This window comes from Podarcis tiliguerta (genome assembly GCF_965153285.1).
Source record: "Podarcis tiliguerta genome assembly, chromosome: 14".
NCBI classification, from domain to species: Eukaryota; Metazoa; Chordata; class Lepidosauria; order Squamata; family Lacertidae; genus Podarcis; species Podarcis tiliguerta.
This window is the reverse complement of record NC_139547.1, coordinates 4264149-4284163: the sequence shown is the minus strand read 5'-3', so window position 1 is coordinate 4284163 and position 20015 is coordinate 4264149. Positions and strand designations below refer to the sequence as shown.

The 20015-nt window shown below is 45.4% G+C and overlaps 1 protein-coding gene across 7 annotated transcripts in view; it reads right to left on the bottom strand.

The window, feature by feature from the left end:
* Positions 1–20015, bottom strand: part of TLN2 (talin 2) — a 177840-nt gene that overhangs the window by 86510 nt on the left and 71315 nt on the right. For all 7 annotated transcript variants that reach the window (XM_083412919.1, XM_083412923.1, XM_083412924.1 and 4 more), the window contains exons 3-7: positions 18850–18947; positions 16491–16620; positions 14519–14671; positions 5031–5173; positions 2898–3025 (exon numbers count right to left, since the gene is read on the bottom strand). In XM_083412919.1, coding sequence (XP_083269045.1) covers positions 2898–3025; positions 5031–5173; positions 14519–14671; positions 16491–16620; positions 18850–18947 — 652 coding nt within the window. The remainder of the gene's footprint in view (positions 1–2897; positions 3026–5030; positions 5174–14518; positions 14672–16490; positions 16621–18849; positions 18948–20015) is intronic.

Below are 20015 nucleotides of genomic sequence, written 5' to 3'. Positions count from 1 at the left end.
CACTGGTTTCATAATTAATGTACCTGTATGAGGAAAACCTAAACAGTGCCCCTTTTCTATCAATTAACACAGGGTAAAATTCACCAATGTAAACCACTGCGAGCCCCATTCATGTGAATGGCAGCTGCACAAAAGCATGGCAATATACAAAGTGTGAATATGTTGAATATGTTGAAAGGTATCAAGGTTTGGGACTTTGTTTACCAAAGAGGGGACAAGACAGAGGTGTACAAAATAACGCATGGCATTGGAGATGGTGGATGGAGAGAGGTTCTTCTTCCTCCCTCATAACATTATACTTCATGCAGCCATCTAACGAAGCTGAATGTTGGGAAATTCTAAACAGTCAAAAGCCAGACTATGGAATTCAATCCCAAAAGATTCAGTGATGGCCACCATCTTGGATGTCTTCAAAATGGGGTTGGACAAATTCATGAAGAAGGACAAAGCTTTTAATGGCTACTAGCCATGACGGCTATGTTCTACCTCTGAATACCAGTCTCTGGAAATCACAAATGAGCTTGTGGACTGCTTGCCCTTTGGCTGGCCACTATGAGAACAGGATGCTGGACTAGTTGGGCCTTTGCTCAGATTCCACAGTTAGGCTCTTCTCAGGCTCTTACGAGGGCAACAAATGGATGTTGGAAAGCAAATGTATGTATCTCACAGATACAATAATCAGGGAGCTGCAATTGGTCTATGTTGTGTGTACACTTGGTTGGCAAAGCAAGGGTGTGTGTGAAGCAGCCCTTGCTGTAGACGTTCACTGCCCATAAATGACCGGTAAGAAAGCTGTGAAGGGGACCCTTCTTGACACTGTCCCTTGTTGCTTTGCCTTAACTCAAGGCTTCATTACTTACTGTTCATACCTGAAAGGAATGTATGAAAAACCCGGGGAGACCCCTTCATTAAGGTAAAATGGCTCAGCAGAAAAGCACAATGAACTGCCTTCTGTTCCTTTGGAAATGATGGTTAAGTATAACATAAGCCTTCAGAAGAGACTCCATCCAATTAAAAGGAAATCATTTGTACAGAGTGGGGAAAGGGCAGAGAGAACACCCCCACCCCCAAGAAATCATCCATCAGCTCTTTTTAATTTGAACTCTGAGCAGAATGCTTCTGCCACGGAAGGGAACCACTTCTCTTCAGAGAGATACAAAAATTCAATTATTATGGAATTACATTATTTAAATGTATTTAAATACAAAGGCAATCTATGTCATCATCTTTTGTTCCTTCCTGTGTTGAGAGAGTGTTTTAACATCTGCAGCAGCCATATGAATTATTCTGCTGTTCAAGCGCAACAATCAAAATCAAAAAGGTGACACAGGGCAGCAACAGCCCACTACCACAGCTAGGTACCTGGAGCTCCACCATGAGTTAAGGCAGGCCTCAAATCGGCAAGGTCACACACATGCATTTTGTTATTATATCACTACCCTGCGTATGGGATGCGGGTGGCGCTGTGGGTTAAACCACAGAGCCTAGGACTTGCCAATCAGAATGTCTGCGGTTTGAATCCCCGCGACGGGGTGAGCTCCTGTTGCTTGGTCCCTGCTCCTGCCAACCTAGCAGTTCAAAAGCACGTCAAAGTGCAAGTAGATAAATAGGTACCGCTCCGGCGGGAAGGTAAACGGCATTTCCGTGCGCTGCTCTGGTTCGCCAGAAGCGGCTTAGTCATGCTGGCCACATGACCTGGAAGCTGTACGCCGGCTCCCTTGGCCAATAAAGCGAGATGAGTGCCGCAACCCCAGAGTCAGCCACGACTGGACCTAATGGTCAGGGGTCCCTTTACCATTACCTTTACCCTGCGCATTGTTTGCTTAAGTACTCATATTTGCATGTTAGGGAAGACTCTGGGTGTGCAAAGGAGCATTCACCAGCTACAGAAAGAAAGGGCACTTGCTGGTTCCTTGGTTTTTCTTTTTCAGAAAAACAAAAACCCAACCCACAGATCCTGCAAAAACACTGCTTTAGCCTTTGAATAGTTGCGTTGGGGGAAAAGTCAGAGGCAAGTTGTTCGGGACAAATCTCCACTCATGGCTCATGAAGGCTCCCTGCTTCAACAGAAGAGACCGTTTGGTTTTTCCTTCTGTGCTGTCTGTCATTTCTTAGAGGAAACAACAGACAATACCACCACTGCCAGAGATTGCTGTGAATATTATTCTTGCTGCAGATGCTGGATTGAGAGCCACAGTGTTCCCCTTGGTGGGAAGGAAGATTTTCAGCCATTCCACTGAAATATTTTTATACAGAAACTGCACACAACTGCACAGAAGCTTAACGGGTGAAAAAACAGTAAAACTAAAGCAAGGAATTCCCAGCAAGAAGAGAAATTAGCACATGAAGGATCAAGGTTCTAGTCTATCCCTCTCTCCTTGCCATGCTAGTGTTCTGCTTAGAGCAGCCTTCACCAGTCTTCTGCCCTCCAGATGTTGTTGGACTACATCTTAGGTTTATGCTGGCTGGGGCTGATGAGAGCTGTAATCCAAAGCAATTGGAGGGAACCAGGTACCTAAATCAGTGTTCTTCAATCTTGGGTTCCCGGGTGTACATAAGAAGGTCTTCCAAAGGATGATCCCCTGCCTCCAGTCTAAACTGATATGGTCCTCTCCATTACCACAGGTCTCTACCACCTCACTTTACTGGGTGCATAGGTCTAGACTGAGAGGGCACACTGTGAAGGAGCAGCGGCAACTGCTGGCCTTTGCTGAAATTCTCATCGAGAGCTTTATAACACCATTACCTGCTTTCTCAACAAGAAAGCCCAGATCTGTTTTTGTGGGATCTTCCCCCAGCTTCTCAGAACACAGCCTGAAAACCACTGGGCTGGAAGAGTTATCGAAGCAGCACACAACAGTTTAACCCAATGTCTAAAGATTGTTGGACCAACTTACTCTAAAAATCCAGGTTTGTGCTTGTGCTCAACATGAGGCCCAAACTGGATCTGCGCTTGGAAACCTCCAAATTCACATGCTTTCTCAAACGACACTGGATGGGAGCCATTCAGAATATCATCACGAGCCTGGAAAGAAAGGGAAGAAAGAGACCGTGTCATGCATTTACTTCACCTGAAGAGGATGCTGACTCCTGGCCTCTGACACCTGGATGCCAAAGATCCGCCAGTCATAGCAAATGTGGTGGAGCTAGATATTGGCCTCAGTGGACAAACAGTCTGTCCTGGAATAAGGCGCCTTCTAATGGTTCTTGATTACTGGTAAGTTCTGCTACATAAACCCCACTGAAATAAACAGGGGCTGTGGAAAAGCACTGTGGCTTGGTATTGCATCATCTGATGATGTCACTTGATGGCTCACATCTGAATGCACCACTGAAAGACAGGTAGTTTAAAAAAATAACTTTTTAGTAGTTTCTGGGGAAACAGCAGAGCTGTACACAGCTTTGTAAATACTGACATGGAGGTGAACAGCATTAGGTGTTATCTGGAATATTTTTGATTATTTGATTAATTATTTAATTTCTATACTATTTAATATATTAAAAATATATCTAAGTGGAGTACAAAAAACTGAAGCTACAAGAGACAATTTAAATAAAATATTACAAAAAATGTAAAAGTGTTGCATTAACACTAAATTTTATATCTACCTACCTACCTACCTATCTATCATTGCTATCATCTTCAGGTACACGCTCCCTCTCAGCCTCTGGGTTCTCAGCCAGGGTCCAAACAAATTCTCAACTCGCTCGCAAAAATCTCACAATGAGAAGAGTTCCTGGAAACAGCGGACATCACCCTAGTCTCCCACGCTAGACTTGCTTTTTATGGACAGGCCCAAGGTGGATGGCACTTCCTCAGGCTGCCCACAGCTGTGTCCCATTCAGCTGCACTCTCCGCACCCAGTTCCAGGGGCAGCAGGTTTGATGAGCTTCCCAGGGGGTCCAAAGCATGGGAAAATAGTACTATGCAGTACTATTAAATATGGACTCTCGCTTGACACACTCGCTTTCCCCAGTGAGTTTTCACTCTTCTCTTTGTTTACCCCACTGTAACATCTTAATACAGTGGTACCTCGGGTTAAGAACTTAATTCGTTCCGGAGGTCCGTTCTTAATCTGAAACTGTTCTTAACCTGAAGCACCACTCTAGCTAATGGGGCCTCCTGCTGCTGCTGCACAGCTGCTACACAATTTCTGTTCTCATCCTGAAGCAAAGTTCTTAACCCGAGGTACTATTTCTGGGTTAGCGGAGTCTGTAACCTGAAGCATCTGTAACCTGAGGTACCACTGTAAAATATAATGAGGAAACAACAACAAAAACAATAGCTTTGTGGTTCAGGGGATGCGAGAGGATATGCGGAGTATGTGTGTGCACGCGCGCATGAGGAAATGCTATCTGTACTTGATTTGGGACAGCATGTTCACACATCCACGCAGTCGTCAAGTCTTATTGTCTATAGCCAACAGACATTACAATATAAACATAAAGCGCCTATCTGCAAAACACAGAGGGCAAAAAAGTTGGTCCAATACGGCAGGGATAAACCCTCAGAATACAAATAGACAAGATATAGAAAATTCCTTTAGTTTAACACTTCCCCCTAACATTTAGCATTAATAATGATTCAAAAAGGCCCCCTTATCTTATTTTGCAGCTAGCGGAAATAAAAGTACCTTATTAGCTGAAGAACTTATCTATACCAGCCAACAGTCAACTTATCTTAAAATTGTCTGATTTGCCTCCTAGGAAGGTCTGAAATGGAAGAATGAACTTAACCCTTCATGGATTACATAAAGGACAGAAAGATATAGTGCAGCACACCTTCCATTTGCCCTGTTCTACAGAAACAAAGAACATTCCTTTACTGGCCTATTAGAAAATCCAGCCCCTTGGAATTCACACTTGTAAGTCACCCCTGAATGTTGCTGTGAACAAGTGATAAACGTGTATGTCTGAACTGTAACTCAAAGGCTTCTTTCTGTTCTGAAGCTGGGATAGCTGGTAAGGAGAGTAGGGCTTGGCTTGATGCAGAGCTGGAGAGGGATTTCTTGATTCCAGCTCTAGCATACCTGAACATAAAGCAGATTTAGTTGAACAGGGTCTCTCGAGTCCACATTCTGGTCCGAGTAGAAGAATTTGCGTCTCAGCAGCAGCGTCTCGTTCTCGTCCACTCCTTGCTCCCGAAACGTTCGACTGTGATCTAACCAGTTTACTAAGTGGAGAAAGAAAAAAAGACTCACAATATGCACATTACTATCACTCAGTCTCTGCCAACCTGATCCCCTTTGGACTACAGTTCCCATCAGCTGTGCTAGCTGGGGCTGATGGGAGTTGTAGTCCAAAACATCTGGTGGGCACCTTTCTTTCTCCCTCTTCTTGCAAATGCAAGAGCTAGGCATTCCAACCAAAACACACACACACACACACACACACACACACACTGAGAAGTCAGTACTTCAGTAACATAGCCTTCCCCCACCAGGTGCCCCAGGTGTAGCTTGCCTCCAACTCCCATCAGTCCCAACCAGCATGGCCAGCAATTGGAGAGCATGTCTGGAGCTCTAGTCCAGCAACATCAGAGGGTACCCGCTTTCAAGAACATGAAATGAAATGGCAAATGTCTTGTTTATAATTCAAAGTATATACTAACAATGGATATATAAGACAGGTAAAAGACCCCTGACAGTTGAGTCCAGTTGCAGACGACTCTGGGGTTGCGGCGCGCATCTTGCTTTACTGGCCGAGGGAGCCGGTGTTTGTCCACAGACAGTTTTTCTGGATCATGTGGCCAGCATGACTAAGCCGCTTCTGACCAAACCAGAGCAGCGCACGGAAACGCCGTTTACCTTCCCACTGCAGTGGTACCTATTTATCTACTTGCACTTTGACGTGCTTTCGAACTGCTAGGTTGGCAGGAACAGGGACCGAGCAACGGGAGCTCACCCCATTGCGGGGATTCGAACAGCCGACCTTCCGATCAGCAAGCCCTAGGCTCTGTGGTTTAGACCACAGTGCCACCATGTCCCTTATAACGATGGATATACAATTATGTAAACTTCTAAAAGAGTCCAAATGGTAGATACACATTCTGGATAACTCTTCAAAAGGAAGCCAACTTCATTGTCTGCATCCATTTGTCTCAAGACAGTGCTTCTGGAGGTAAAGCCAAACCGCTGCATAAGCAGCACCTCTCTGGGGACAAGTCTAGTAGTGTCCACTGAGGTCCAGGGCTGCCTCTCGGCCTTGCTGATGGGGTCCAAAGGAAATCAGAGCAATATGTTTGGCACCAGCTTGGCTGCAGGAGTTGCTGGAAGGAAGCGTACAAGGCGCCATCCAACCGTCTTAGGAACTCCACTCCAGATTTGTTTACTCCTTGGCCTTTTATCCTCCCGAAGATATCCCGCAAGGCAGCAGAGGCTTAGGATCATAGTTTTTCTTCTCCTAGATGGGCTCCCTTCCCAGGTTGATGAGCCTCAGCTGCCCCTTATTTCCATCTACAGCACATGCAGAAACTGCCTGCTTAACTGTTGGACCCACTATTGGTCTTGTCCACTCAATCTGCCACAGCCGGTCTTCGCATGCAGGAGAAGTCATTAACTCACTGAAGGTTTGAGACCGGTCAGTTGAAGCCACTCCTGGGGTGCGGCCACTGTCACTACATATATAGTACAGAGGTACCTTGGTTCTCAAACAACTTGGAACCCAAACACTGCAAAACCGAAAGTGACTGTTCCAGTTTGTGAACCTTTTTCAGAAGCTGAACGTGCTCCGTTTTGAGTGTTATGCTTCCGTTTTAAGTGTTAGGCTGAGGTCTGTCTATTTTTGCTATTTATTTTGCGTTTTTGTGGCTTTTTTGTTTAGTTTTGTGACTGTGTGGAACACAGTTCAGCTACTGATTGACTGATTTGATTGAGTGCATGACTGCAGTACATTGTTTATTGCTTTCATTTTATGGATCAATGGTCTCGTTAGACAGTAAAAATCATGTTAAATTCCTGTTTTCGGGGTTGTTTTTAAAAGTCTGGAACGGATTAATCCATTTTGCATTACTTTCTATGAGAAAGCACGCCTTGCTTTGGAACGCTTTGTTTTGGAATGGACTTCCAGAACAGATTAAGTTTGAGAACCAAGGTACCACTGTATTTATCATTTGTATATACAATACCTGTATTCCAGGAGGCACTTTAACTAAGTTGTACCAAACGAATTTCACATTACCTGTGGCTTTTTATTGTTTGAAACCCCATAGTATTTGACATGTGCCACTTCATTACTGATTTGTAAACCATTTTATGGTGAAAAAGCATCTATAAATTTTGGAAACAATAACAATGCCAGTCACTTAGTTGGAATTGTATATAATCCTCACAACAGCCTTGTAAGGTAGGTCAAGGGCAATACAAAAACTAACTCCCGACCCCAATCAAAACTGAATCTGTTTTAATCAAATACCTGAGCAAATTCTTTCTATAGCAAGTTAGCGGCAGCTTGTTGCCATGTGTCTTTGACTGCACATTACATATAAGCACACATGTATGCCTGTGTATTGGAACACACGTGTAATAAAATCTTTGGCTTGAAGTCACACTATTCTATGAGGATATTACATTGGGCAATTTATACAGGGTAGCCCTCCAGATGGGGTTGAACTACATCTCTCATCATCCCTGATCACTGGATGGGGCTGATGGGTGTTGGAGTCCAACAACATATGTTGGAGCGGGGAGGGGGGATGTATCAGGCTGACCACCCTGCATGGAGGAATTGGCCCTCAGACGCCAGACCAGAGAGTAATATCAAAGAACGTGCATTTTTATTATGATGTAGAAATATTGTTTATTAGGCAGATTGTTGCAGAATGAAAAAGAATTCATTAAAATAAGACAGTTTTCAAATTGAACCAGCAGCAGAATTACAGCTGGGGCAGTCTGAGGTGGAAAGAGCAGTGGCACACTGTGAGCTCTCAAATTTTGGTGGCGCCCTGCGAGATGCTAAAATTCAGCACCCCTTTGGCTCTTGAGTTCCGTTCTACAGCGTTGCTGTGGCGACCCCTGCAGCACGGTGCTCAGTGCAGCTGAACCGGTCAAGCTACCCTAAAACCGCCCCTGGAAAGCATCACCTACCAAATTCAGAGAAAACACAGCATGCAAAGGAGGCAGCAGACAAACAAACAAGCAGAGCCTAATTGGTAGACAGAAGGGGAATAATTATATACGTGCCCCCAGCATGGCTAAACTTAGAAACGAGAAGGCTAAGTGGGAAGGAAAAGCAACAGTATTCCCTCTCCCAGGCCTGATAGAAAAAAGCAGGGGCCCAATCCAGAGACCTTTCTTGGCACCAGGCTGACAAGAGTTCCCAGGCCTGGTTGCGATGGGAGAGGTGGGCTATGTGGACTCTGAAGGTCCCTGAATGCCTGTAAGGTTGTGAAGCTTCTTTGAAGGGAGGGAATGCAGGCAATGGCGTCTAAGTGAACTGAGCAATGGCAAAGGTGTCTAAGTGAACTGAGCAATGGCAAAGGTGTCTAAGTGAACTGAGCTTGCCATGAGAAAAATGGAGAAGAGAAAGAAATGCCAGGGAGCCTGGAAGGAAGGGTGGGCAGGAGTCTAAAGTAAAGGGGGTTGGGGCAGCCCGTGTCCCACCATGTAATCCTCCTCCTAGACCTGCAAAATAGACCTGGGGGAAGTGTGCCCCAGATCTAGCTGGGGAACTGTATTATAGGTCAATTGTAGTTAAAGTCATCCCCACCTCCCCACCCCGCATAGCAAAGGAGAGCAGGGCTTTGATGGGCTCCTAAGAGTTCCCACGGGTGTGCAAGGAGCAGAGAGTGGCCAATTTCTTCTGTATATCTCCGGTGGAAGGTTCCTGTCCTTAAGAAATGCTAATAGTTACCAACAGACGGTCAGCGCCAATGCTTTACAGGTGGTGTTTTGTTGCCTCTGGGCTCCAAGAGGGCTGGGTCCAGAGTTCTGGATCCTTTGATTAAGTTAGGAGTTATATAATAAGAAAGATAATTTGCATGCCCAGGGTTCTTAAGCTTGTATGCCTACATCATTAGCGTACCCCATCATTAACCAATATAATACAGCAAATACGGTACTTTTGTATCCTTCTGCTTTGTCAGCCTTTCACAGACAAAACTGAATCAACTGAATCAAAAATGAGAAGGCATTTAAAGGGAGTTACTCAGAATGCCAGCAAGGCTGAGCACCTTGGTAACAAGTTTTATCACCACCACCAGAAATCTCTGAAAGCAAAGAGCATGTTATTAGCCTACAGATACTTTACAGGAGCATTTTTAAGAGCATTCAGAGTTCATATTTTGGCAGGTGGGTGTTTTATTTATTTATTTATTTATTTAATAAAGTTTATGGACTGCTTGATTGTGAAAAGCCTTAAAGCAGTTTACAAAAGGAATAAACCAAGGAAACCATTGTTAAAAACAACAGTTTTAAACATTAGCAATTAAAACCAACAATAAACAAAAACCAGCTTAAAACACCTGTGTCATTGGGTTTGTAGCCAATGTTAGTCCTGCTTGGAGCAGACCCATTGAAATGTATGGGCATGACTAGCTTAAGTACATTGATTTCAGTGGGTCTTCCCTGAGTAGAACTTAGTTGGATACAACCCATAATTTCTATCATCCAACGGCAGGGGTGTTTTTTTCTGTTGTGAGGAAAGTTGCCACACCCCAGACTCATAACTACATACTGATCTATGCAATCCTCATGATTACGGCATTTGTCTGGAAACTGGAATTGGGCCAATATCCTGTCCAGGAACTATCAAGATTGCATAGTTTACTGTCATTGCATCTAGGTATTCTGCACGTGCTGAGAATTATAGGGAAATGGATTTGGCCTTCAGAAGCCCTTTTTAAAAATTAACCCAAGAGGTGATTCAATGCCGCAGTCTCACTCTGCAGTCATCAAGCTCCTTTGAGAGCTGCCCTGAGCACTCAAAGTCTCACAGCACTTCCTCCGCATTCCCACAGAACTACATGACGCCTCGTCCTCCCTGGCTGGAAGGATTCCAGTTATGTGGGGAAAACACTCAGCCCCGGCTGATTGAGCACGACAGTTGCCTGTCAATGGTGAGAAGAACCTTTCTGAGTCCCTGGCCCTGGACAGCAGCTGTGCCAGTCAAAGCAACCAATACTGGGCCGGCTGGCCAGTCTGAATGGACATACGGCAGCTTCCAAGCTTCCTTGAAAGCAGCTGAATTGTTGCCACGAACAATGAACTAGTTCCAACCCTTAGAGAACGCTTATTTATTTAGTTCATAAAATTTATATACTGCTTGATTGTAGAAACAAAGAACAGCCTCAAAGCAGTTTACAAAATGAATGTAACAATGAAATTATCAGTAAAAAGACAGTTAAAAACAGCTGTTTAAAACATTCAAAAAAAATCAGCAGTACACTAAAAACCAGATTAAAAAAAAACAAGATAAATTTCTGCTTATCTGTATAGGCTTGCCTGAACAAAAATGTTTTTAGCAAGTGCAAAAAAAGCGTACAGTGAAAGTGCCTGCCTGGTGTCAATAGGCAGGGAGTTCCAAAGTGCAGGAGCTGCCACACTGGAAGATCAATTTCTTACAAATGGGCAACGAGTATTATGTGGGACCTGTACCAGGGCCGGTTCTGCAGACTGAAGCGGTTGAGTGGGCATCAGGGTTATACATCATATATGCAGCTCATACTGAATTAAAGTTAAAAATGAACAGGATCACTGCAAAAGCCTTGTTTTGGTCTCATTTGATCTATTATAAATTTGCTTTGTTTCTCCCTTGCTCAGTTTTGATTTTTAACTGACAAGCAACTCTAAAACCTGCATGGGAGGTAAACTAGGATACACCAATGGAATTAAAATAAAATCAATAAAATAAAGAAGTCCTTGCCCTTGCCAAGTTGTGCATGGTGAATTATCATCTTGGATCGCTGTCAGAGTTACAGAACAAAGTGAGGATTGTTTTAGCTTCCTTTGCAAACACTATTGATATTTTGGACTGCAGATTCCAGCATATGAAAGCAGCTCACTACATTGACCTCCAGCATCTAAGGTGAATAAGGCGACACACACACACACACACAGCCCACACCTAAATAGCACTTCTTACTCTAGTAAGAGAAGTGGGCAGCAAGAGACCCCAGGCTGGTCAAAAGCAAATTCTAGAAGGGGGGAAAGGCAGCGGGGGAGGCAAGGAAGGAGGAAAGGAGGAGGATAAAGAATATGTGTAGTAGTTGCCTGGGAACCTCTGTTGTTCCATTGCAATATATAAAGGATCCTACCCTTGCATGCCATGTCTTTTATCAAATCAAACAGCTGATTCTGGACTCTCATTCACTAACCTGGTTTAGTGCACACTTATAGGCACACACCAAATAGGTGGGGAAACGTCTCTGTATTTTTATGCTCAGATTTACGAGCACATGTGAAAGGCGAAAGGATAGTGTGATCTTGAGTATGCAATTATATTTATATGGCGCCATCAGGGTGTGCCTAGTGCGTTGTAAAAAATGGAAGAGGATATCACCCTCAACCATTTTGCCCACCCACCCACTGCAAAGCTCGGTGGATAACCTGGGCAAGGTGTCACCATTCCTGCAACAGGTCCTTCCGGGTCAGAAGCCATAGCGTTGCTAGAATCTGAATCTCAAAAGAATCAGTCCTAGGGGCAGTCCTTATCACCCACCTACAGCTGCAGAACAGCTAGCTCCTTGGAGGATAATGGGGGTCACACAAAGCCTAGGCCAGCCATCTTCCATAAGACCTCAGGAAGGCTTCTGCAACTTGCTGAAGCAACAGTTCCCTTCTAGGCAGGGCTCTGTCCAGGGTCCTGACCTCACCTAGCTCAAATGGGGCACTGCCGCATCAGCTGCTATGTTAGCGAGGCATCACAACCATAGAATCTGCTCCCTGGACAGCTTGGAACCCTGCCAGGGCAGGGCAGGACAAAGGATAGGTCCCAACCCCAAGGAGCATGCATGGTAAAATATCAGAGAAAGCGATGAAGGCAGGGGTAAAACAATGGAAGTGCAGTTGTTTCTGTTAGATGGACTTTGGGGGCTTAGCTACCAAGGGCTTTGGATGGCGATTAAGGGGGTTGTGCAAAAGGCTTCGTGGAAGCAGCAGTCAGAAGCAGCGCTTACTGTACAGCAGGACCAAGATTTATAAATAAAGTTAAAGTATTTTCCAGTTTCCCAACACATTCAAACATCCATGTTCTTCAACACTGGACATTCTTTAACATTTATGCACTTAGGGAGACACTGGCCCGGTTCACACACAGTGCTAATCTGTGGTTTAGCAAACTGGTTTAATAAACCATAGCTTGCTTGTTTATCTGAATCCTTCCTAACTATGGTTTGTTTATTGCAAACAAAAAATGAAATGGAGCCACGGTTTCTTGTTAGGTTTAATGAACCTTAAGAACGCTGCAAACCTGGAAGTAGGTGTTTTGGTTTGTGAACTTGGCCTTGGAAGCAGAACATGTTCCGCTTCCTGTTGAGTGTGTTCCATTTGTAAATTGAGTCCCCTCCTCTTTATCTGGGCTGGGTTGAATTAGTAGGTTGAATCTTCCTAATGGTTCATCCACTGATGGACAGTATGGGGATTCCAGGGTCAGCAGCATGATACATTATGGGCCTTTGTGTCTGTCAGTGGGGCGATTTCCCTAAGCCCTGTAGCTTCTACATTATCTGCAGCCTCTTTGTTTCATTGGTCCTTTTTCTGTTCTAGAGACCGTTTATTCTGGATGTTTTTTGGAGTCTGGGGAGAATCTTGTAAGTCTACTGACTCTCTTAACTGAGTCACAGTCCCCTTTTTCTGTGGGGTATTTAAATCGGGTCTTGTTGCTATGGAGAGGGAGGTTCCACTCCTCTGGCATTTGCTGTTCTTAGCTGAGCTCTTTATTGCGCCAAAGTAATTATTGTTCATTATGCTTGTTCCTTGCGTCTTAGTTTGCACAATGGAGGGCACATACTGTCTTTAAAAACTCCTGTCAATAATATTTGGTACTTTGCCAAATGATCTCGCATGTGCAAAACCTTAGTTGGAGTTCTATTCTGGTGAAACGTGATAACTAATCTTTTCTGGTAGTTGTTCCTTGACAGCCAATATACGTTTTTAAAGTCTAAAATTGATTGTTCACTGTGGAGAATTTGGCTCACAAGGAATACAAGACAAACTAGGGGACACCTAAATACCCTGGGCTAACACACCACCAATTGTATGCCTTCTTTAAAAAACCCAGTAGTAAAATCAGCAGCAACTAGGTCCTTGACCACCTTTGAAAATCTTCTCCTAACAACAAAGGGACAAGGCAAAGGGATGGTATCCACAATATACAAAATACTGGTCCAAAATCCTACTAGCTTCCTCGACACAATCAAAAAACAATGGGAGCATGACATAGGCCATTAAAGTAACCCCACCCAATGGACTAGAATGTGGTCTAAACCTCCCTTTAAATCTATCTCAGCCAAAAGAAGGGAACTCACACTGAAACTCACATACAGATGGTACTTAACACCACGGAAACTGGCACTGATACACCTAGGAACCTCACAAAAATGTTGGAGAGACTGCACCTCTACAGGCACATACCTCCACATGTGGTGGAAATGCTCCCAAATCCAACCCTTCTGGACAAATGTCCTACAAGAGATATGCAAAGGAACTAAACAAGTATTAGAACTCACCCCAGAACTGGCCCTACTGAAGATTTTCCAAGATCATAATGACCACTCACATTACAAAGAGCTTATAACCCACCTACTCTCAGCAACTAGAAGCCTCATAGACTGGGGAGACCTGTCAGGAGTGAACAAGGACAACTGGTCCCAAGTCGTATGGAAAACAGCCTTACTAGAAAAGCTAACCAACAAACTGAAACTGATACGGGGACAAATAGAAGAGGATACCTTCACCCCAGTATGGCTCCCCTTTATCACATACACAGTCCAGCAAGACAACAAGAACCCATCAACAGCATATGAATTAATTTGGCTTACTTGACCCAACAAGTCCTCCTCCCCTCACAATTGCAATCAAACCCCACTGCAGTCAACCACAGACAACCAACCACACCCTGCCCCCCCCAATCCCTCTCATTACCAAGGAAACGTAATAAGTGAACATATCTAGTCGACACTGGCATAATCCCCACCCCCTTCTCGTCTCAACCTTATAGTGCATACAACACTAATGTCTCACAACAAATGTAACTGATCTGTAGAAAACACAACCTGATAAAGAGACAATGCACGTACTTTTGTAAACTAAGAAAACCTTTAACACAAATTATTAAATACACACACAGTCTGACTTTCTGCAAGTCACAGCTACTGTTAATTCACTTCTGTTTTCAGAGACTGTCACCAACTTCAGTTTCTATTTATTCTGACAAATAATAGGTTGGGAACATGTTGAGCATCCTCTGTAGGACCAGAATTGCCATAATTCCTGGCTGCTGGAAACACTGCCTAGGGCTGATGGGAGTTGGAGTCCAGCAAAATATGAAAGGCCACAGAGCTTCACTGGGGAGCACAACTTACGGTCATCATCCGTGTGCAGCTTTGCCTTTAATTTCTCCATTTTTTTTTCATCTCGCAGCAGCGTCCGATCTTTCTTCAGGGTCCCTGTGCCCTCCTCTTTCTTTTCTTCGTTGCTCTCCTGGATTAAGGAGTATTCTTCGTAGTTGGTTATTCCTGGAATTGCAAGAACAAACTAAGCCTGCTTATTCAACACAGCTATTTGGTCCGAAACCACATCCTTGTCTAAAGCAAGCAAGAAAACCCCAAACACAGTTCTTTTAGAAGGCTGCTGCTCTGCCACGGGGAACTCCATGGCCTAGTTTGGATGGAATGCTAGTTCTCAAACTTGGGTCCTACAACTCCCATCATCCCTAGCCAGCAAGAGCAGAGGTTGGGGATAATGGGAGTTGTAGTCCAACAACAGATAGGAATGCAAGTTTGAGAAACACTGTCCTAAAGTCTGTTTAAAAAAGAAAAGGCCTCGCAGACCAATTTAGAACATGAGACTGGGCCCAGGCGCTTCACAGGGCCTGCATGCTTATCCCTTCTCCTCCTTTCTCCAGAACAGCCACAAGGAGGAGTTTGGTAGCTTTCACTTCTGTTTTAGATTAACCACTTAGAAACAAGCCATGGTTTATGAAGCTCACTGAGTTTTTACTAACCACAGTGCTTGGGGTGTGGCTTAGCTTATTATAATGCTAAGCCATAGTTCAGTCTCTGGCAACACCAGGGAAGGGATCTTACCAGTCACAGAGCTGGGAAAGGCAGCCCCTGTGGCACAAAAGCTCTCTCTCAGCCTGCAGTCATTCTTTCAGGCTGTGACAGTGGGAGATGTGGGAAGCAGGGCCCTTGCCATCAGCCCTGCTGAAAGACCAGCTCTATCAGGTGCATCCTACCCCTGAAAGTTTCCATTCCAGCTGCTCACTATAAAAACTAATATTTAACTTTAAGAATGGGCTCCTGAGTTGACTCCTGCCTTCCTCTCCCCTGCATATCCTTTTTTCCTTTTGTGCTGTGTCTTTTGGACTGTAAGCTTACAGGCAGGGACAACGTTGTTTTAATTGACTGTGCATAAGCGTCTGCAAGAGGCTTTTGGGCTGGAGAGTGGGGTACAGACGCTGTAAAGAAACAACTAAGAACACACCCCAGCAACATACAGAGTGGCCGAGGGAAGGAGCCCTTTAGTTTTAGCTCTGAGTCACGGGTTGGCCAACATGCTGGCTGCAAATCTTCCACCTGGGAACACATCTTGGAAGAATAGAAAATTGAAGCAATTCGTGGTACAAGTGGGGAACCTTAAGTTCCAAGGGCCAAATGTGGCCCTCCAGGCTTGCCAGTCTGGGCCCCAGAACTGCCTGCAGGCCACGCCCCTCCTCCAACCTGCTCTGCGTATCTTCAAGTCCTTTTGCCTGGCTGGAATGCAACCATGGACCATGGCAATGCCTCTTCCTTGCATGGATGGACTGTGGAGGTGCATGGGGATACAGAAAGTTTTGTATGACTTGTGTGCTTTTATCTTGGGCATGTGGCAAAAATAAAATTGAGGTGGAAAAGAGTCAGGGTTTTGGGAGAAATGACTTTGGCAATCCCACACTCCATTGAACCCAATGGGTTTTGATCATATGTGATTTTGGCTGTTGGTATGACCCCCTGGAATGTAAATCCTGAATAAGTTGAGGGCTTATTGTACAAAGAGTCACATCCATGGACCCCCCTCAAAGCGGCTAACATTCTCTTTTCCCTTCCACCCCCACAACAAACACTCTGTGAGGTGAGTGGGGCTGAGAGACTTCAGAAAAGTGTGACTAGCCCAAGGTCACCCAGCAGCTGCAGGTGGAGGAGCGGAGATGCGAACCCGGTTCACCAGATTACGAGACTACCGCTCTCAACCACTACACTACACTGAGGTTTAGGCCTGGGGACCCCAATGGCTATTTCTCCTCACAGGAATATCTATCCTACAAAATGGAGTTAATGGCACCCTTGGCCTCACCTATCCGGCTGCAAATGGTCACCAGCAATTCTCCCACGGTTTTAGAGTCGTCCACCATCACCGTCTTTACCGACCCGTCCAGCATCCGGATCTTCTGCGGCCTTTGCTTCTTCTTGTATTCCAAAATATCCTAGGAAGTGAGTCACGGGGACACTTTAAGAATACGTCAGAGGCAGACCCAGCTGACCCTCCTAGGAAGCCAGTGAAGTTCAGAAAGGGGCTGGGTTTGACCCTTCTTCCATTGCACTGCCCAATATGCAGACCCCTTTACGTCAAGCATCACCAGGCTACAATAAGGCGGCTTAAAGTCATTCCAACTGACCACAATTTCTGATATGAGGAATCCCCTCCTACCCCAGACCCCTCCCTGAGGTTTCTCCAGCACCTGCACTGTGTCTTATGCTGAAGATGCACATCTCTATCATTTGACAGCTGAGGCATACATTTTATATCCCACCCTAGTCTTCTGATGTAAACTGTTTTAAACAGATTTTAACATAGTATTATAATTATTTCCTTGTGACCCAGCCTGGGGCTTTATGGTGAAGGGTGAGTAAGAAATCTTAATAAATGAAGTCAATAAATGAGGCTCTAGGGGTCCCAGGAAGCTTCCCAGTGCCACAAGGCTTTCCAGGGATGCCTTAAGGAAATGCGCACAGATTCACTGGCCTTCTTGAGGAGGTTAGCAGCCACATAACAGGGTTGCCTCTGCTTTGTAGCACAACCAACATTTGGGGAGGGGGGGTGATTGTTCTGGCCCATTCCAGATTACCTCCAGAAGGCAGATCTGGAGCAACTGGCAGATTTTTGGGTGCTCTGCAGTCTATCGGCAAGGGTTTCTAACTCACAACTGTTTTGACAGTGGCAGCAATTAAATAACTCCCCCCCCCCCCGGCCTTAAATTGCACCACCGAGGTGAAAAAAGCCTGGAGGAACCAGGTGCGGATGTTTGTATTCCTTTTGAGCTGTGAACTGCATCCTGTTTTAATTTTTTTTAAAAAATCCAGTTTTTAAGCCTGTATCTTTTGCACCAGGTTCTGAAGGGTGAGCAGGGACTGAGCAACGGGAGCTCACCCCGTTGCGGGGATTCGAACCGCCGACCTTCTGATCAGCAAGTCCTAGGCTGTGTGGTTTAACCCACAGTGAAAGCATGTCAAAGTGCAAGTAGATAAATAGGTACCGCTCCAGCGGGAAGGTAAACGGCGTTTCCGTGCGCTGCTCTGGTTCGCCAGAAGCGGCTTAGTCATGTTGGCCACATGTATGAGCTGTACGCCGGCTCCCTTGGCTAATAAAGCAAGATGAGCGCCGCAACCGCAGAGTCGGTCACGACTGGACCTAATGGTCAGGGGTCCCTTTACCTTTACCTACCTGAAGGGTGAATCTAGAGTGGGGGAATCCCTAAGGGTACCATTCTAGTCCTACTCAGAGTGGAGCCATTGAAATGAATGAACTTAGGTTAGTCATGTCCATCAACTTCAATGGATCTACTCTGAGTAGGACTAGAACTGGCTACAGCTCTAAGTGTAGAACCCAACACTGATACTGTGCTTGCACAGCAGAACTTCCTCCTCTTCTCCTCTGCCCTGCAGCCCCCCTGTTGCCACAATTAAAATGTGTTACGTACTTTTAAATGTGGTTTTAGGAAGGCGGCAGCCCTAAAAAGCAAAAGCACTAAGGCCAACTAGTGTACTTGGCAACCCAAACTGGGCCCGTATCACTGTGGTCCCTCAAAATCTGCTCCAGAGGGTTGGGGGACCTTCTGGGGCAGATTTTCATACAATTGGGGCTGCACGGCAAGAAGAGAGGAAGGAAAGTCCTGTTGCCCTTGCAGAATTCTGCCGGTGCAGCAGTGGATACAACCCCAAGTAGATTACATAACCTTCTTTTAAAAGATCAGCACTGTATTTTCTGAAACCTTTTCCATTCCACCGTTCACACTCTGATAATGTTGGTGAAATCTTCCAAAACTACGGGCCCTAATGAAGTTTCGTGGAGAGTTTATATTGTAAGAGTGGACATGCTAAGACCCACTTAGTCCAGCCTCTTTCCCCCCCCTTACAGAGGCCACCCAGATGGTTCTGGAAAGCCAAGCAAGGCACGCAGGCAATAACCCAATCCTGCAGTATATTCGCAACACATTGTGTTCAGAGGTCAACTTTCCATGTACATGGGGGTTCCGCTTCTACCATGACTCACAAATGTTATAAGAGGAGTCTCCTGTGTCTTGCATCCAACGCCATACGCCTCCTCCTGGACGTGGAGTCTCTACCTAGCCCTGCCACCTGAGCAGTCACCAACAGACCACCCCCCTTCTCCATAAACTAGGTGTCTCCCAGGAGCACACAGATCTCAGCCGTACCCCATTCCGCAGCATGTAGTAATCGAGGGTCCTCCCGGCTTCCAGCCAAATGCCTTTCCGTGGATCTTCATCCGACAGGAATAACCCATAGTCAGAGGCTGGGAAATGAAAGGCAGAAATGGACAGATTGCAGAGCAAATAGTGTATTCCAAATGAAGGTTTTCCACTTGATTAGAGAGCCATGAAGTGCCCCTCCAGCTTCTGCCCTCTCCCTGCAGCTCTCTCCCCCTCCTCCTCTTCCTTTCTCCTTCCCATAATTGGCTCACCTGCCTGAACACAGTTCAAAGCACGTGGTGCTTGGGACAGCTGTCTGTTCGCGTTGGAGAGGAAGGGAAAGTGAACACTGTATCTGCAAAAGGGGGCCAGTATAATGTTCATTTTTAAAAAGAAAAGGTAAAGAATTCTCAAAGGTTGAAGTACAGTCATACCTCGGGTAAAATAAACTTCAGGTTGAGCATTTTCAGGTTGTGTTCCACAGCGACCCGGAAGTAACGGAACAGGTTACTTCCGGATTTCACCGCTCGTGCATGCGCAGATGCTCAAAATGACGTCATGCATATGCGCAGAAGTGGCGAATCGTGACTCGCACACATGCAGGTTGCGTTCTGCTCAGGATGCGAAAGGGGCTCCAGAATGGATCCCGTTCATATCCAGCGGTACCACTGTACAGTGGTACCTCGGATTAAGTACTTAATTCGTTCTGGAGGTCTGTTCTTAACCTGAAACTGTTCTTAACCTCAAGCACCACTTTAGCTAATGGGGCCTCCATAGAACGTCTCTAAACCTCTAAACCTCTTTTAAAGCCATCCATGTTGGGGGCAATCCCTGCCTCCTGGGGGAGCAAGTTCCATAGTTTATGCGCTGCATGAAGAAGGACTTTCTTTTATCTATCCTGAACTTACAAAATGCAGCTTCTTCGGATGTCCATGAGGGATAGTGCTATGACAGAGGGAAGAAAAAAATTTCTCTATGCCCTTTCCCCATGCCACGCATAATGTACCTTTTTCCAACTGCACAATCCCCTTTTTGAGGTGAGGTGCCCAGAACTGTATACAGTGGTACCTCGGGTTAAGAACTTAATTCGTTCCGGAGGTCTGTTCTTAACCTGAAACTGTCCTTAACCTGAAGCACCACTTTAGCTAATGGGGCCTCCTGCTGCTGCCGTG